This window comes from Phascolarctos cinereus, unplaced genomic scaffold, assembly GCF_003287225.1.
Source record: "Phascolarctos cinereus isolate Bilbo 61053 unplaced genomic scaffold, phaCin_HiC Scaffold_4;HRSCAF=312, whole genome shotgun sequence".
Classification (NCBI taxonomy): domain Eukaryota; kingdom Metazoa; phylum Chordata; class Mammalia; order Diprotodontia; family Phascolarctidae; genus Phascolarctos; species Phascolarctos cinereus.
This window is the reverse complement of record NW_027555847.1, coordinates 15,099,278-15,118,140: the sequence shown is the minus strand read 5'-3', so window position 1 is coordinate 15,118,140 and position 18,863 is coordinate 15,099,278. Positions and strand designations below refer to the sequence as shown.

The 18,863-nt window shown below is 51.5% G+C and overlaps 1 protein-coding gene across 2 annotated transcripts in view; it reads left to right on the top strand.

Annotated features, from left to right (window-relative positions):
• Positions 1-98: 98 nt before the first annotated feature.
• Positions 99-18,863, top strand: part of TTC21A (tetratricopeptide repeat domain 21A) — a 41,252-nt gene continuing 22,487 nt past the window's right edge. The window contains exons 1-9 of one of the 2 annotated variants that reach the window (XM_020970551.2): positions 99-731; positions 3,393-3,522; positions 5,798-5,908; positions 11,057-11,223; positions 11,597-11,719; positions 12,243-12,400; positions 14,091-14,175; positions 16,852-16,950; positions 18,072-18,264. In XM_020970551.2, coding sequence (XP_020826210.1) covers positions 705-731; positions 3,393-3,522; positions 5,798-5,908; positions 11,057-11,223; positions 11,597-11,719; positions 12,243-12,400; positions 14,091-14,175; positions 16,852-16,950; positions 18,072-18,264 — 1,093 coding nt within the window. In that variant the 5' untranslated portion in view covers positions 99-704. Of the gene's footprint in view, positions 732-3,392; positions 3,523-3,698; positions 3,806-5,797; positions 5,909-11,056; positions 11,224-11,596; positions 11,720-12,242; positions 12,401-14,090; positions 14,176-16,851; positions 16,951-18,071; positions 18,265-18,863 lie in introns of those variants that run through there. The other variant, XM_078152075.1, reaches the window with a different exon arrangement.

The following is an 18,863-nucleotide window of genomic DNA, read 5'->3' as shown; positions in this document are numbered from 1 at the left end:
GCGGCAGGCATCCTCAATGGAGACCCGAGCCGGAGGCGGGGCGAGCGCCTATTGCCCATCGACCTATCCGGGATGGATTACTTCGCCTGGGGCCCGAAGCCACGCCCTGGAAACGTGTTCTGTTGCCAAGGAGACGCTAAAGTTGCTAAGGACGCCCCGGAAACCTCAGGCAGTCGCGAGGCGCCGAGGTTCCCAGCGGGGGAGCCTGGAACCCGGTCCCGACTCGGAACCCGACCGAGTCCAGCCTGACCCGACCGACCTCTGCCTGACCTGACCGACCTCGGCTCTGGCCCTGACCCCGGCCTTGGCCCCTGCCTTGTCCTTGCCTAGACCCCGACCCAGACCCTGGTCTTGTCCCTGCCCTTGACCCCTACCCTCTCCCTTCCGGGACTCTGATCCCAGCTCCTGCCTCGTCCCTGCCCTGGCCAGCCCCCTCCCCAATTCTTGAGTCTGACCCTTGACCCCTGACCACAGCCCTCCTTGGCCTGGCCGAAACCAAAGGCTCCCAGTGAGTCCTTTAACCCCAATCCTGAGCCTCCCAGCCTTGATCCGTCGGGGGCCGGACCCTGTGTCTCCCGTGGCCCCCTGACCCAATCCTGGCCCCCCAGGCTCGGATCCCCCGTGGTGCAAACCGCTCACTCCCCGCTTTTGCCTCTGGAGCCTGACACTCTCAGCCGGCCGCCCCAGACCCCCCCAGCTCCAAGATGAGCAGCAGTGATTCGGCCCTCATGGTGGGTGGAAGAGAGAGAGGTTTGGAAAGAGGAGTGGGGAGGGGAGACGATTGGAACGGGTGGGTGGTCCCTGGCTTGCTTGTCTTACTCTATCCTAGGGCATCGTCTTAGTAGACAGTGATTGGATGTGTGGCCTGCTTGTTTTCAATGAAGTTCACCTATCCAGAGACACAGGAGTGGAGTCAAGTGGGCTTCCTGGTGTGAAGACCTCTCTAGTGCACCTTGCTTATTGCCAGCGCTCCGCTGTCCCATACCGGCTTCCCAGGCCATGAGCTTAATAACCGGCTCCTTTCCTGGATTTTGCCTCCTAACTTTTCCTTACCTCAGCCACTACTCCTCCTTCCTCTGCAGTATCCAAATTGAGTGGGTGTACGCAGGCACTTTGCTCCTTCTTCCTTCCTTTTCAGTTTAAAGCCCTTTGGGTTCACTTTGCAAGACTGCACACTATGCTGAGTAGGTATACTGTATCCCCAGTCAGGAGTCTGTCATCCCTTATAGCTTAAGCTGTGGTCCAGGAATCCAGATCCTGGTCAAAGAAGTCATCTTCTTAACCAGTTGTTTAGACAACAGCCATTTATTTTCAGTGATAACTGTGTGCCAGGCATTTTGCTGAAAGGAGCACCGTTCACTCCCCAAAGATGATGAAGACCTTAACCTCACCACTGAGGTGTTCAGTCACTTCCCCAAGGCCTCCTACCTTACACAGTTGGCCTTCTTTCAGTAGCTGGTGGGACGGTGGGAGAGTGAGGAAGTCAGTAGCTGGGAAAGGTCCTTGAGGGCAGGGACCTCTTCAGGGTTTGAGGGGGTTGGTGTGTCTGCATATCCAATGCCTTGGCCTTATTATGCTTTGCTCATGTTAGACACTTCAGTGCTTGTTAAGCTGCTTTGAAATTTTTCACTTTTTTTTTTTGTTGCAAGGCAGTTGGGGTTAAGTAACTTGCCCAGGGTCACACAGCTAGTGTTGTATGTCTGAGGCCAGATTTAAACTCGGGTCCTCCTGACTCTAAGGCTTGGTGCTTTATCACTGTGCCACCTAGCTGCCCCTTTTCACTTCCTTTCTGTCCTCTCTTATTCCTCTGCAATCCCCCTTTTGCCGCCACCATCCCTTTGAAATTGCTCTCCAAGGTTGCCATTGACTTCCTAACTTCCCACATCCGGTGGCCTCTTCCCAGGCCTCAGGCCTCCATTCAACTCGACAGATTTCAAGCACATGCAGTGTGCCTGGTTTGAGGCTAGATGCCAAGGATAAAGCTCTCAAATGGACTGTGCATTCATCCATTTGGAAATGCCCATCAGTGGTGCGCGCCTGCCCATCCTGAGCAGCTCTTGTCCACATCTTTCCAGGATTCACATCAGGGAATCCTCCCAAGCCAGAGGAGGCCTTCCTCCCTTCTTCTTGACATCAACAGAGTACTACTAGACCATTCCAGCTGTCCAGTGCCAGGCATCCTTCTTGCAATGTGCCCAGTCCATCTTCTCTTCCATCATACAGTTCCATGATGCCATTTACTCATGTTCCACCCCGGCCCCGGTCATATGTAGCAGCCTGCTCATCCCCACCATGTGTCTCTCCGTGGCTCTTTGAGTGCTATCTAGAGACTGTTGGATTCCATATGTCACTGACACATAGCCGCTCGGCTAGAATGTTGGCATTCAAAAGATGGGTCTTTGCTTCCATGGGAAGCTCAGGGTCAGCAAAGGAGCTTAGCAGCTCCCTGAAAGTGATCCAGTCATTTCTGCCACCCAACTGGCACCCAACTCATCCAGTTGTATTTATGGACAAGGCATGAGGGTGTCCATCCAGATGAGTTTTGCATTCTGGACAGTAAATCTGTATTCACATGCTCTCTCCCTGTAGACAGTTAGGCCAAACTACTCTGAATGATTACAGATCCCTTCCAGGAGGCTCAGCTGTGTTTGTGTGGTCACTTCAAGGGTGGAGATGTTGTTTGATTGACAGGAGTCCAGACATCTGTCAGGACATCTGGCACTTTGCCCTTTCACCAGCCATCATATATACGTCCTCCCCATCACCCCTCCATCCCAACTACCACTTTCCATCCCTTGCACAGGGTACCATAATCAAATTGATATCACTGTTGCTTCTGGAAAAGGTGTAACAATGACGTCCCAGTGACTTCCCAGACTGCTTCCCTCCTTGGCCAACACTCTCCATTGGATGTTATATCCCCCTTGAGATCAAGGACTGTCTTTTAATGTGGTGATTATTGTTCTGCTTACTTCACCCTGCATCATTTCATACAAGTCTGCATAGGTTTCTCTGAAACTATCTCTTCATTTCGTACAACACAGTGCTTTTCCATTACATTCATCCGCCGTAACTTGTCCAGCCGTTCCCCAACCGATGGGTATTCTGTACATTCCCAAGTCTTCTCTGCTCCAAAAAGAGCTGCTATACGTATGTTTTTGCCAATGGGTCCTCTTCCACTCTCTTGGGTCTCTTGTGGGTATATTCCATTAAAGCATCAAGACACGTAAATAGTGTGGCTATGATAATGGCAATGATAAATAGTCTCCGTGAAGTAATTTGCCAATTCATAACCCAAGAGTTAAATGTGCAAACTTATTTCCATACCATTGCTTGATTAAGTTCTTTCCACCAGCTGCAGTAGTAACTCAGATAGTTTTTATCTCCATTAGGCCAGAATAATCTATTATTGTCAAGAAAAGTACTTCCGACATGTGCAGAATGCGGCCGCAGAAGGCCTGGAGAAATTCAGCAATGACTCCGTTCTGCAGTTCTTCAAGGCGTATGGCCTCCTTCGAGAAGGTAATAAACGAGCTCCGGGCCTGGGCTTGGCTCTTTGGGGTCTGGGTGTGTAGTAACAGCCAATGCATTGGCCATAACGTATGAACCACAGGAGCAAAGCAACAGCAGTTAGACAGAAACATCAACTCAAGTCAGGTCAGCAAACATTTATTAAGTGCCTGCTATGTTCCGGGCAGTGTGCTATGTGCTGGAAATGCCAAGAAAGGCCAAAACAATCCCAGTCCCCAAGGAGATCACAGTCTTCATAGGGAAGACAGTATGCAAGCAACCGTGTACAAGCAAGGTAAGATCTGTAAATGTTTACATGCGTGCATGCGTGTATAGGTATTGTACACTGAATAGGGACAAAATTCAGTGCGTCTGCATGCATCTGTGTATTTGCATGTGTATTTGTGTGTGAATAGACATATATTTACATGTACATGCGCACATACTTTGATTAGTGACAAAAAGCACAACTAACAGAATCATTGCAGCCCTTGACCTCTAGACCCTATGACCTTGTCCACACAAATTACGCATCTCTGCCCATGTTAGCCCACCCTCTAGCAAGGGCAGTCATTTGGTCTGGAAAGCCACCATTACCCATCCACAAGAACTGGGACCGGCCTGTCCAGGGGCTGCAATCACTCACGTGGATAGGTGTGTGCCTTCAGGCCTTCAGGAAAGAGGACGGAAGGTGGTCCAGCAGGTGCTGGTTACTTGAGGCATTGAGAGGCCTGAGAGTGTGAGGAGCCCCCTCCTGCCATGAAACTGCCCAGAGGGAGTGAGGAGATGCCCGGTGGGGTGTTGGTCAGCAGGCCCTGTCCGTGAGCTTCACCAGGCACTGCCCCAGCCTGCCTGTGGTCTCTCTGCTAAGGGACTCTGGCTCCCTCCTGTCGAGGAGCTGGCAGAGGGCTGAGCAGAGCGTGCCACATAGCTGCCCAGGGCAAAGGGAGCAAAGCTAGAAATACTTTGTCATGTTGCGTTTTAAAAAGAAATACCAGAAAATGTGATTCCCTGCAACACAGCAGTGTTTGTTGTATGATCATTAGAGCACAGGGCCCGGAACATAGTTGGTACTTAATAAACGCTGGTTGCCTCTCTGGGGAAGGCTCAGAGCATACACTTTTTACTTTTCAAACCTCACCTGGAACAGACTTGGGCCTTTTCCCAGCTTTGGTCAAGAATGTCGAGGAAGTTACATACAAACTTGGAACTTGCAAACCAGACCAGTCCTTGCTTTCCATGTCATTTTTCTGCCAGCAGCTATAGGAAAATGCGCCCCGATCAGTAACAACTAAAGAAATACACATTGAAGGCATGTGCAGTGTCACCTCAGGCCTGAAAATGCTCAAAAATGACCCCAGAATGGGAAAGATCAGAATATGAGGGCTGTAGAAGGACAAGTGCACTCATACCCTATTGGTGGAGCTGCAATTTGATCCACTTGGAATTGAGTGAGCAAAGTAATGAAGCTACTCACAGCCTTTGACTCAGCAATTCCACTTCTCAGCATGTGTACCCCAAAGAGGTTGAAAACAAGTCCAGCATGGACCAAAGTATTCATAGCCACATTTTCATGGTCACAAATACTTGGAAATAAAGTAGGTTCCCACCCTATCGGGGAATGACTAAAAAAAAAATGTGTTCCAGACGTCATACAACGAAATATTGTGTAAGAGGCAAAGACGCATATGAGTAGTACAGAGAAAGTGGGAGGATTTGGGTGACTGACCTGGTTCAGGGTGATTAGAACAGACACAATGACCACAATAATGTAATGAAATGATGACTGGCAAGCATCTGAGCAACTGAAAAATCAATGAAAAGCTCAGAGAACTGAGAATAAAATGGACAACCCTTCTCTCAAGTTGAGAGGCCGGAGTCTGCAGGGGCTGAATGTTGCATACACCATCACACTAGTTACTGTATTGGTAACACTCTGCTTAACGGTCTTCTTTAATGCCATAAAGGAAGGGTCATTTGGGGTGAGGGTGGATCTATATGGAAATGATTGGTGTAAAAATAAATAATGATGTAGGAAGATTACTGGGGCACTAGCATAGAATATAGATTGGAAAGAGTTTCGATTGGGGCAGCCAGACCGAGTTTATTAAAATATGCAAGAATGGTTTGTAGCCATCAGCGAGCATTTACTAAGTGTCTACTGTGTGCCAGGCTTTGGTGTATCTGGGTCTCCTGCACTCCCCCATGTGGGGCCATTCCTCCCTCTCTTCACTACAATCGTTTACTGCATTTTGATTTAAAATTTTAGCGTGAATTGTCTCTGCAGAACACATACAGGACGCCATCGGCGAGCTGGAAAGTCTGAAGAATCACCCGGACGTGTCGCTGTGCTCCATGATGGCCCTCATTTATGCCCACAAGCGCTGTGAGACCATCGGTAAGTGGGAGAGGCCGGGCAGGAAGACACCACCACACTCGGTCGCGCAAGCCAGGGCTGTAGGATTCCTTTTCCCCTGAAGCTAACTCGGAGCCTTTTTGGGGCCACAATGGATTGTTGCAGTGTGAGTTAGGGACTGCAAGCTTTACTGACCCCATTTTACAGAGAAGGAAACTGAGGCTGTAAGAGTCAGGTCTTCTCCCTGGCATCCAGGGGCATTACGCTGTCAGTGCCCAAGGGCTGCCTCAGCCCTCGACAGGCCTGGCTGTTGTCTTTGACATCTCTCTCACGTTTCTGCCCAGTCTGGGTAGTCAGGCTTCTTCCTGATGGTGTTCTAGCCCACTCAATCGTTGTCCTTAACCATGTGGCTTTCCTTCAGTTCTTTTCCTGATGCTTTGGAAACTGGGCTTGTCAGCAAGCTCATGCCCTGTGCTCCAGCCAATCGGCAAGGGCATATTAAGTGCCTACTAGGTGCCAGGCACTGTGCTCTGTCCTGCCCTCATGGGGCTTATATTCTTTTCAAAAATATTTTAATTCAATTTTATTTTTATTTTTCCCTCCTCCCCCCCTCACCCTTTGAGAAGGCAAGAGAAATAAAGCCCATTGCAAATATGTATGCAAAATGCAAAACAGTTCCATGTTAGCTATGTCCAAAAAGGAGGGAGGGGGGAGGGAGGGAAGGAAGGAAGGAAGGAAGGAAGGGAGGGAGGGAGGGAGGGAGGAAGGAAGGAAGGAAGGAAGGAAGGAAGGAAGGAAGGAAGGAAGGAAGGAAGGAAGGAAGGAAGGAAGGAAATGAGGGAGGGAAGAAGGGAGGAAATGAGGGAGGGAAGAAGGGAAGGGAGAGGAGGGGAGGGGAAGGGGGAAGGGAAGGGAAGGGGGGAAGGGAAGGGGAGAGGGGAAGGGAAGGGAAGGAAAGGGAAGGGAAGGGAAGGGAAGGGAAGGAAAGGAAAGGGGAAGGAAAGGAAAGGGGAAGGAATGGAAAGAAAGAAACGGAGAGAAAAGGAAAGAAATAAAGATGCTTGGATCTGCCCTCGAGTCTGTCAGTTTTCTGTTAGGTGGAGGGCAGCATATTTCATTATAAACCCTTTATAATGGTTGGTCATCATGTTCATCAGAGTTACTAAGGCTTTCAAAGTTGATGGTCTTTATAATATTGTTATTATAATAATGTGTACTTAATGGTACTCTTCTGGTTCTGCTCACTTCACCCTGCATCAGTTCCTATAAGTCTTTCCAGGTTTTTCTGAAATCTTCCTGCTCATCATTTCTTATAACATGATAATATTCCATTACCTTCCATACCACAACTTGTCCAGCCATTCCTCCATTGATGGGCATCCCCTCCATTTCCAGTTCTTTGCCACCACAAAAAAAAAAGAGCTGCTATAAATATTTTTGGGTCCCTTTCCTCCTCAATTTTCTTTGGGTCATAGACCTAGTAGTGAAATTTCTGGATCAAAAGGTACACTCAGCTTCATAGCCTTGGGGCCTTGTTTCAAATGGCTTTCAAGAGAAGTTAGACTAGTTCTCAGCTCAACCAGCAGTTCATGAAAGTACCTGTTTTCCCACAAACCCTCCAGCATTTGTCATTTGTTGTTCACTTGGCCAATAAATGAGTACAAGGTGGTCCCTGAAAGTTGGCTTAATTTGCATTTCTCTAATTATTAGTAATTTAGAGCATTTGTTCATATAGCTATTGATGACTTGGATTGCTTCCTCTGGAAACTGCCCATCCATGTCCTTTGGCCATTTATCAACTGGAAAAATCACTCTTACTCTTATAAATTTGACTCGGTCTCCTGTATATCCTAGAAGAGAGAGCTTTATCAGAGACATTGGCCGCAGATATCTTCCCACTTCCTACTGCGCTTCTAATTTTAGCTGCATTGGTTTGTTTGTGCAAAAACATTTCATTTGATGTAACGAGCCCCGCCTGTGTTGCCTCCCATGAGCCTCTCTGCACCCTCTTCGGGCCTGGACTCTTCCCCTGGCCACAGGCCTGCAGGTCCTTCCTTCGGTGCTCCTCGTTTGTGACGTCAGCTTGTTTAGAGGCCAGCCTCTCCGTCTCCGTCAGCGCCCGTCTGGTAGACAGTGTGAGATGTTGGTCTGTGTCCGGTTTCTGCCCAGCCTTTTTCCATGTTTGTGGAATGGTGAGCTCTTTCCCCAGGAGCGGGGATCTTCGAGGTTATCAAGCACCAGGTCACTGTGGCCATTTGCTCCGTGTTGTGGGCACCTGGTCTCTTCCCCTGATCACCCTCTCTCCTTCTTCCCCAGCACCGGCTTGTTTCTGATAGATACAGTTGTGGTGCAGTTTGAGATCAGGTACCGCCAGGCCCCCCTCCCTCTCATTTTTTTCATCGTTTCTCTTAACATTCTGGACCTTTTGTTCTTCCCAGTGAATTTTGTTATTATTTTTCTAGCTCTATAAAATTGTGCTTTGGTAGTTTGATTGGTAAAACACTGAAGAAATAAAATAATTTAGGTAGTAGTGTCATTAGCATCATGTTGACTCAGCCGAACCATGAGCAATTACTATCTCTCCATTTGGATCTGCCTTTATTTGCGTGGAGTGTGTTGTGATGCTGCTCATGCAGTCCCGATGCATGTCATGCCGGTAAACTCCCAAGCATTTTATCCTGTCCATAGAGATTTTAAATGGACCTTCTCCTTCGACCCCTCGCTGCTGGGTTCTGTTGGTGATGTACGGAAGTGTGGCTGACCTGTGGGCTCACTTTACGTCCTGTGACTTTGCCAAAGGGTCCCTTGTCCCAGCTGGTTTTTTATTTGAACCCCCGGGGTTCCCTAAGCATCCCACCCACCCTCTGCATCCTCTCTGCCTCTGCTTCTCTCCATTTCTTTTTTCTCAGCTCATTGCGGCAGTGAGCGTTTCTTCCTCGCCTCTCTTCCTCTAGCGGCTCAGGAGTCACTTCCTGCATTTGCCCTTTCCCCATCCCTCCCGCCGTGCTTGGCCTCCCTCCCAAAGTCCCTCATCTTTGACTGTGTTGTTGTTGTTTGGTTGTGTCCGACTCTTCGTGGCCCCACTGGGGGTTTTCTTGACAGAGACACTGGAGTGATTTGCCATTGCCTTCTCCAGCTCATTTTACAGATGGGGCAATTTAGGCCAACAGGGTTAAATGACTTGCTCAGGGTCACACAGCTAGTAGGTATCTGAGGCTGAATTTCAACTCGGGTCTTCCTGACTCCAGGCCCACTCTATCCTCTGCACCACCTAGCAGCCCCTACCTAGCACCTAGTAGGTGCTTAATAAATCCTCATGGATTGATTGATTGACCTAATTAAAGCTGTGGGGATGGGAATTTCAGAAGAGGCCAAATGTCTCTTCTGTGGACAGACTATCCTCCCTGAAGCTTGACTGCTTTCTCAGAGCCTCCTAGTACCAAGGGGCTCATCACCTAGTCCCTTCATTTCCTTATTAGAGGCCCTGCCTTCCACTGAACCTTCCTCTAATGATTGACAGAGAAGGTCCATCTGACAGATCTTCAGACAGAGGGGGCTCTCAGGCGGGCGGGCAGGAGGGAGAAGTTTTCTTCGTCAAGCTAAGCATTTCCTTTCCTGGTCCTCCAGCTGTCTTCCTCATGCTGTGGTTTCCTGGGGCCTTCACAGTCTTGGGAGCACCCTCCTATATGTGTTTGTTCTGGTTTGCGGGTCTCTCTCTTGACTTCGAGGTACCGAGCGGGCCTCTTGGGGCTCCTCACTCTCCCTCCACCACCTCCTTCCTCTCCTACTTACTCCCCTTTGAAAATGGCTCTGCAGCCAGGCCCAGGCTGGGGGATTGCCCAAATGGAGAATCCACTATCTCCTAGCCTTGTGCTGTCAAGAAGTTTATCCCAGAATAAGTTCTAAATATTCTAATTTATAAGTATTTATAGAGACCATCAGTGAATTCTCCATCTCCATTTTGGCCTATCCATACCTATCCATAATTTTCCCCAAACTCATACCTTTAGGTGGTATAAGATGAGTTTCAATCCCACTCTGCTTCCTGTGTGACCCTCAGCAAGTCACTTCACTTTGCCGGGATTCAGTTTCTTTACCTCTAAAATAAAGGGGAAGGAGAGAAAAGAACCACTTACAAGGCACCTAAGTGCTACGTACCCCAAATACTATTGTATCCTTTCAGTGACCCTGTAAAGGTGGGTGCTGTTATTATTCTCATTTTGCAGAAGAGGAAACAGGCAGGCAGTGAAGTGACTTTCCCAAAGTCACACAGCTAGTCATCATCTGAGGCCACATCTGAACTCAGGTCTTCCTGACTCCAGGCCCGGAACTCTGTCCGCTAGCTGACCATCTCCTGACCCAGTAAAGGGACAGATGATTTCAGTGGTCCCTTTAACCATGATCCTGTGAGGTGTCTTCAGAAGAAACCAGATACTTGGTAAAGGCAGCAAAGACTTAGCCAGGCAGGCAAAATGTTTGTGCAAAATCTGCCTTTCTGGAAGGCAGAGAGTGGGGAGGGGAATGGGGACCCTCGGAAGCCAAGAATCCATCCAACAAGCCTTCACTCTGACCTGCCCCATGCAAGGACCTGGCCACATGAGGTGCCAGGTGAGGGCAGAGGTGAATAGGACTCAGTATCTGTCCTCAGGGACTTCACAGTCTGGAGGGGGAATGAAGTGTGTGCATAAATAATCCACTTCAGTGAGTACTTACTGACCATTTACTGTGTCTATTGTGCTAAATTTTGGGGTGGGAACGCGTTCAACAGCCTATAGAACCAGCTTTCAAGGAGCTTGCAAGCTAATCCTTTGGGAGGCAGTATGGTGTGGAATGCAGCAGGAACAGAGGAATGGCAAAGGCCAGAAAACCAAGCCAGAGAAAGCGCGTGTTCTCTGAAGCCCCTGGGCGTGGAGACTTGGCCCATCTTCCAGATTTGTCCTCTGCAGACAGGTCAGGTTACCGTTCAGAAGGCAGCACCTGGAGAGCCAGTGGGGCAGAGAGAGAGCTGGCCTCTACCCCTGAACTCTGGTCCTCCTGGCTCCAGAGCTGGTGCTCTCTACTGTACCTCCCAGGTGCCCCACTGTCTAGTTTTGGGGTTTTTTAAATAAAGATTTTCTCAGGCTCCCGCTAACATAGGATTACATCCATATCCTAACCCTTCCTCAATCTGGCTTTCTCCCTGGGATGCAGATCAGGAGGCTATTTCAGAACTTGAAAATTGTCTCAAGGAAACCCGGAAATCTGCCAGCACGAGCGCCTTGTATTATGCGGGGATGTTTCTTTGGCTCATGGGTAAAAATGAGAAAGCCAAGGAGTACATTGACAGAATGCTCAAAGTGTCCAGCGGATCCAGAGAGGTGAGGCCTGAGCACTCCCGTGGGCTCCGTTTTCTGGTCGAGGCAGGTGGGCTGGGGGCGGGGAGGCGGGATGGGGAGACTTTAAATCAGAGAGAACCCACACGTGAGCCAGCATGAGCACCAAGGACAGTACCCTCCATCCCCAAGGCGGGGAGCACACTGATGAGCCCAGCTCAGCAGATCCTGGGCATCTGGGGTGGGGCCTGGGCTCAAGGAGCTGGGGGAGGGGGCATTTGAGGTGCTGGCCCCAGTGGACGGGAGGCCCTTCCCCGGGCCGCCATCACACCACCTAGGCAGCCTCGACTCCGCTCCTACTAGGGCCAGCCTGGAAGTCGGGGTGAGCTCTCTGAAAGCCCCCCATTTCCCTCTTCAGGGCTATGTGCTCCGAGGCTGGGTGGACTTTACCTCTGACAAACAGCACACCGTAAAGAAGTCCGTCAAGTACTTTGATCAAGGGATCCGAGACACCAAGGATGTGTTGGGCCTGATGGGGAAGGTCGGGAACACGGTCAGAGTGCCTTAGTCCTAGCCCCAGCTTCGCCCCCTCACTCCCAGCAGGACCTCCCCCTCCAAAGGCCTCTGTCCCCCTGTGCTTAGTGAGGCCCTCAGACCAGACGGTCCCCAAGGACCTCTAGTCTTAGCTACATGTGAGCGGCCCTCGCTCCCTGTCCTGAATTGAGCCGTCTTCCCTAGATGAGATACAGGGCCTTCCTGGGCCTCCTCCCAAAGCCTCCAGGCTGGTAGATCCTCCCTGGGTGGGAGGTATGTGCACTCAGGCTGGCAGTTCCCTGGCAGCCGTGCCCTGGAGCCTCCCAGGCCTCCTTCGGCTGACAAAGCCAGATCCCAGAGGGAGCTGTCGCTGAGGTACACGGCTCCAGAGAGCCCCAGGGGCCAGCCCTCATCTGGGCTGCTCAAGGCCAAGCTTCGGCATCCTCCTTGAGATGGCAGGCAGAGCAGAGGACTGTGCCGTCAACAGAGTTCACCTGAGCTAAGTGGTCTCTCTGAACTTTTCTCAATAGGCAAACTATCTCATGATGCAGCAGAATTACTCGGGTGCTCTGGAAGTTGTTAATCAAATAACAGTTACGTTTTTTAACTTCATCCCAGCATTTACACTGAAGATGAGACTCTTCTTGGCCCAGCAAGACTGGGAACAAACTGTTGAAACAGGACAGCGGTAAGGGAAGAGACCATGAGTAGCCATAGTGTCGGGAGGCTGTATTTTTGTGTTCTTGCTTTTTGGTGAGGCAATCGGAGTTAAATGACTTGCCCAGGGTCACACAGCTAGTAAGTGTCAAGTGTCTGAGGCTGGATTTGAACTCAGGTCCTCCTGACTCCAAGGCCTGGATGCTGTATTTTTTTCAGGTTTTTATTTTAGCTCCGGCAGACTTAAAGATTTCACCAAATGACAAAGAGACAGTGTTTTCCCCCTGCCTCATCCTGTGCATCCCTCTTCCCAGAGTGTCCCTAGAGGAGCTGCTCTAGGCCCTAGGGGTCCTGTGGGGCCCCCAGGGCAGCCCTTGGCCTCTCTGTGATCTCTGTGATCTCTCACTCCTACCAGCCGCAGGAAGCACATAACATGTGCCAGGCACTTTAGAAAGAAAGGAAAAGAGAAAGCAGGTTCTGTCCTCCATGAGCTTACATTCTAGTGGGACAGCCAGCAGGCCTGCTATAGAGGCACAGCCAAAGCCGGGCAGCCACGAGGTGACCATGAATTCCTCCAGACCCACCCACCTCCTTTCCAAGCTTAAATGTCATCCACCTCTCCTGTGGGGTGGCAGAATCTTCTATGTCCCTTTCCTGCCTCTCCCCACAGCCCTCTGGGCCTGCCCGGGACTGACTCCTCCAAGAGAGGACTGTTGGCTTTAAAGCCAACCAGCCCTCCCATTCCAGTCTCACAGAGAACCGCTCTCCTTCCTTCCATTCATTCAGCTCTGCCAAGGCAGTAAGCTTGCTGCAGTTTGGGGAGTCACCTCCTGCTTCTTTTCACCCTTGCTTCCGCTTGTAACCCCGAGGGCCTCCATAGCCCTGGGCTGCGTCTTCAGCAGAGTATGGTGGGTGAGAGCCTTGGGCCAGGGGGGTCATCCAGTGAGCACTGGGGAAACCAGAAAATATGTTCCTTGGCACATAAGGGGCCTCACATCCCATGATGACTGAGGCCTGTGGTGCTTTGGAGGAGCTCAAGGGGCTCAGAGAGACCCCACTGTGCCTTCCAGACCACCCAGAGGATGCTCAAAGCTTTGTTAGCGTACTCTAGTCCTGAGAATCAGCCTGAGATGCAAGAAATGCCTCACCCTGTGAGGTCAATGCTCCAGGCTCCCGTCTTATGGGAGCATGGTCAGAATGCCTTGGTTAAGTTAAAGCAAAGTTAAATGACTTGCCCAGGGTCACATAGTTGACAAGATTGGGTCCCGGGCTTCTCCTGAGTCCAAGCTCAGTGCTCTTTCTGTGGGGCCACACAGACTCCAGTTGCTTTTGGGTAGAATCCAGAACTTAGCTCTGTGATCTTTAACCTGGGGCCCCCAAAAGTTCTGTGAAGAGATTCCAGGGTTCACGAACTCAGACAGAGGGAGAAATGGCCCCAACCCCTTCCTGAGGCTTAGCGTTTCCTTTACGTGATTCTAAGCAGGGTTTCCAGGGCCTTGCCAGACTGTGAGAGGGGCCTGACACAGAAACATAACATGCAATCTCTTCTCCAGCTGTAGTGGGCCAGCACAAAGCATTCCAATAATGCAAAAACATTGGCCTGCCTCACCGGGTTGTTCACACATCTTAGAGCAGCAAGCCAAGTGTCCAACGGAAGGTCGACCAGCCCCCCAGCTTGTGGGGTCACGCTTAACTTGGAGGAATTCCTATTCCTGTTTCAGAATCTTAGAAAAAGATGAAAACAACATCGATGCCCATCAGGTTCTGGCCGTGCACAAGTTTGCAAGGGAAGGAGATGTCAATGAGGTCAGTTCTCTGGAGGATTAAGAAATGTCCTGTGAATTATGTATTAATAACTTGCATAATGAGTAATTTTTCTTTTCTAACACAGGCCCATGGCCTGAGCTCCCTAGTTCTTAGCCTCCAGCCACTTCGGGGTGCCATGGACTTGTCTGTCCCCACCCGTTCTGTCTCATCTGCCTTTCCCTCCACATGGCGTTGCTTAAGCAGAGCTGATTCCAACAGTGCTGCAGAAATAGAGACCTTGAGCGGTCTGGTTTCCCATCAAGGCCTCGATGTCTCTTATAAAATGAAGAGCATGGCTTCGCTGACCTCCAAGACCCCTTCTTGGCAGCTGGCATTCTGTAACCCCCATCCTGTTAAAGCAATGATCAATGATTGGTCAGTCAATGATGGAGTACCCACAGGATTTCCTGTTACAGGAAATCTCAAATACAGACACAAAAAAAGACCCCATATCTACCCCCACAGCCTAATAATGATGAAAAATAGCTAACACTTAGATTGGGCTTACTATGTGCCAAGCAATGTGCTGAGCACTTTATAAATACTATCTTCACAACTCTGGGAGGTGGGGGCTCCCATTGTCCCCGTTTTGCGGTTGAGGAAACTGAGGCCAACAAAGGTAAAGCAACTTGCCCAAAGTCACCCAACTGGTTAAGTGTCTGATGCTGGATTTGAACTCAGATCTCCCTGACTCCAAGCCCAGAACCCTGTCCACCGGGCCACCTCACTGCTTCCCCGACTGCCTTATTTTTTCATCTTACAAAGAAGTGAACACCTCCAGGCCAGCCCTTGGCGATGACTCAGGATAGCATGGCGGTGCTCTCGCCCCGGACTCTCAAAGGTCATGGCAGCAGGGCACAGCACTGGCAGAACCCAACAAAATGGCAGCTTTAGGCCAAGAAGGCATGGATGGTGTCTTCTCTGGGGGTCAGCCAGGAGACTGGCCACCACACGACAGATTTTTTTCAGCCATGGCAAACCCACAGTATAGACAAAGACATAAGGTCCTCCTCAGTCAGCTTCCACCAAGAGGAGTGGGAGCAGAGCATCACGTGGCTCTTTGGCCAAGGACCCACCCCATGCCAGGATGACCCTTCCTTGGAGGCTGCGTGGTCCCTTGTCATGGCTGTAGGAAGGACTCTTGGGCCACTCGGGTTGGACGCGATGCTGCCTGAAGTTCCCTCCAACTCCAAAGGTTCTATGATCCTGCTTTTTGGGTCCCTGCCTCTGATTCCTATTTTACTCTGGACCCCCCTGGGTCCCAAGCTCCAGCTCTACCGGGCAAACATCGAAGTGTTGGGCGGGGTCTTCCTTATTGGCAGAATATGAAAGTTGGGCAACAAGAGACCTCTAAGCCCCCCTTCAACTCAAAATCTAGGGTCCAGTTTGGTGTGGCCTGGGTCACTGAAGAGGCCTGGCCTCTGAGCTCTCTAGCTCTCTGTGCAGACTTCAGGATTTCTGCCCCTGCCCCTTGCCTTCCCCAATATCTCCCCCCCCAAGCACCAGGTACCTGAAAGCATGCCTTGTGAGACACATAACCCCCCAAGTGCTGGGGTCCCCAGCTAATGTCCCGTGAAAGGAAAGTCTCACCACTCAAGTCCCTGGCAGCTCAAAGAGTTCGCTGTCAGAAAAGGGGGTGGTTTGGTTTGATTTGAAGAAGACGCTTGACCGTCAGTGGCTTTGTTGCTGCACCCTGGGGAACCCAGGAGTTTTCCATCCTCCTAAGTCAGTTATCTCCTCTAAATAGAGCAGGAGCTCTTTGGGAACAAGAACTATCTGGGCTGGCACGTATGCCCCCCTGCACGTCACACGTGCCTTGCACGTAATAAACACCTAAGGAGTGTCTTTTGGGGCAGAGGTAGCACAGTGGATAGAGAGCTGAGCCTGGAGGCAAGGAGACCTGAGTTCAAATCTGGCCTCAGACACGAACAAACTGTGTGACCCTGGGCAAGTCACTTCACCCTGTTTGCCTCAGTTTCCTTATCTGTAAAATGAGCTGGAGCAGGAAGTGGCAAATCACTCCAGCATCTCTGCCAAGAAAGCCCCAAATGGGGTCACAGAGAGTCGGACACGGCCGAAACGAGTGAACCACAAGGACAAAGAGTTTTCTCCTTTGTTCCTCCATCCAGTGGCATCCTCTGCTGTGCAGCCCCACACCACAACGCCCCTCTCTCTGTACCCTTGAGAAGCAGCCTCCTCACTCGGGGAGCATCAGGCACGGCCAATTATTTTATTTCCCCCAATGGTACTTGCTCTGCGAACCCTAGAGAATCACCCAGAGGACCAGCCCAGCGTCAAACAGCCAGTGTGTGTCTGAGGCAAGATTTGAACTCAGGTCTTCTGGCTCTTCTCCACTAAGCTGTGCAGCCTCCCAAAGGATGGATGGTACAAAGTCTCCCCCGTTAGATGGTGAGCTCCTTGAGGGCAGGGACTGTCTTTTGCCTCTTGTTGTATTGCCTGGTACATAGCAGGTGCTTAATAAATGCTTCTTGACTATTGACTGATGAAGTATTATCTGCCTAAATACAACTAACCAATTACTGCATGGGTTTGAGCGTGGGGTTTCTGTACCTGGTAGGTAGAAAACAGTTGAGAGTAAGGCCTTCCGTTTAAAAAGCAAAAGCCAGGAGGCAGGGGCAAGGCCTGGGTGAAGACGTCTCTTTTTTTTCCCTGCAGGCGATCAATCAGGTGAGAAATCTGATTAAGGCTTTGGAGACCAAGGAACCCCAGAACCCGAGCCTGCATCTCAAGAAGGTCATCGTCCTCAGTCGACTGGTAAGCAGGTTCCCCGGCCTCCTCCTCCCTCAGTGCCACGCTCAGGCTGACCACCCAGCCTTCAGGCTTGATTCAGGACTCCTCCTGTGCAGCCCTCCCCGGAGCCCACCCGGGCAGCCCTTGCTCTCCCTTGTATACGCTCTTGCCTTGTCTGTCCCCTGGCGATGCATTGCTTCTGCTTCCATACGTGAGCTCCCCGGGACGGGGGCTGTACCATCTTTGTGGTCCCGCCGGCACTGAGTCCAGCGCTCGTAGGAGGAGCCCTGAACCACCCAGAGCGGGCAGGGACGGCGAAGGCCAAATGGTTGGGCCAGTCTCCTCAATCCGAGTCCCAGACGGTCAGTGTCTCACCAGCCTCCCAAAGACAGGAAGCAGTAGGGCCTGGACCACCGGATGACGTTGCCTCATGAGTGAATGGCACGTCTGCAAAAAGATCTGGGGCTTCCTCGAGGTTCTGCGAGCTGGCTAGGAGAGAGAGTGGGAAGTGGGCCCCGCCTCCGATAACGGGCGTATCAAAGGGGCGGAGTTTTAGGGAAGAAGGGGTGGTAGCACCGCTCTGGAGTGCCCTGGTCTGGGCCGGGCACCGGAAGGCCGCAGAGCGCTCAGAATGGGGCAGCCAGCATGGTTAAAGGATCAGTGGAAGGAGTGGAGGACACTCAGCAGGGGAGGCCTCAGAGCCGAACCGGAGCACTGGCACAGCCTGCGGACCCCGGGGGGAGGGGGAGGCAGAGGGGCACATCTGAGCTCAGGGCCAGGGAAAACCTCCCACCAGCCTGCGCTCTGTCCGAGTGGAAAGGGCAGCCTTCACCTTTTGGGAAATGCTCGGCAAGGGGCCCGGTCTGTTGTAGTAGAGAGCTTTCCCCCACTTTGGGCTGGACCAGACGGCCGAGGAGACCCTTCCTGCCCTGAAATCCTGGTCCTGGATTCTGGGTCACGCCTTGTAACGCGGACTTCGGTGGGCCTTGCTGGCGGCCCTGCCTCGTAGGCCTGACGCTACTCACTCGTTTCTGTGGCTGGCCTGGGGGCCAGGTTCTCCCTAGCTGGTGGGGACCCTCGGGCCCGGTCATCGGTCAGCTCCATCCGCTAAGGCCGCCGCAGCCCCGCGCTGTTTTTCCTCGCAGTGTGGGAAGCACCAGATAATCCTGCAGCAAATCTACAGTTTCATCGAGCGCACCTTCCTAGCGGCGCCCTCAGATGCGCAGTTCGCTAACGAGCTGGGCTACCAGCTCATCCTTCAGGAGAGAGCGAAGGAAGCCGCTCTGTGGTACACGGAAGCCATGAAGCTGGACGAGAGCAGCGTGGCGGCCCTGACAGGTCTGTGCGGTGCGGCAGGCTGCCCTGACCCGGGGGAGGGGCTCGAGGAAGTTAGGGATTCAGATCACGGCAGTTCACGGGACCCCTTTCATTGTTGCCTGACTTAACTTTCCCAAGGAGCCACCCTTTACAACGTTTATAGCCATTTCTTTACAACGAAATCAGCCAGGACGTTGACAGTCCCCACCCTCGACCTCCTTCCCCTTCATTCCACCAGAGTGCAGGAAGCTGGAGGCCAGGGGCTGGTGCTTCCTTTTTCTTCACGTCCCATGGATGCCTGTTGAGTTCACCCTGTGGCCAGGCAGAGCTCAGGCTCCAACAGGAATTGCCCAGATGGGTCTCTACACCAGCGGTGGTCTCTGAGGCACCGCCCAGGCCTGGACCTACAATCCCGGGGCTTTCACGCTGCCCTCCCTCAGTCTTGGTACAACAGGGGGCCTCCCCTTGGGCAGCCAGAGAGGGCTGACACTGAAAGAAAGAAGGAAGGAGGAGACATAGGGTCTGTCCTGGCGGGATTCTTCACCAAGGCCCTGAGGGCCCTCCTATTGGGCACAGGTGCAGGGAGGCCACCCTGACCTCCCACTTTTCCTCTTATACCT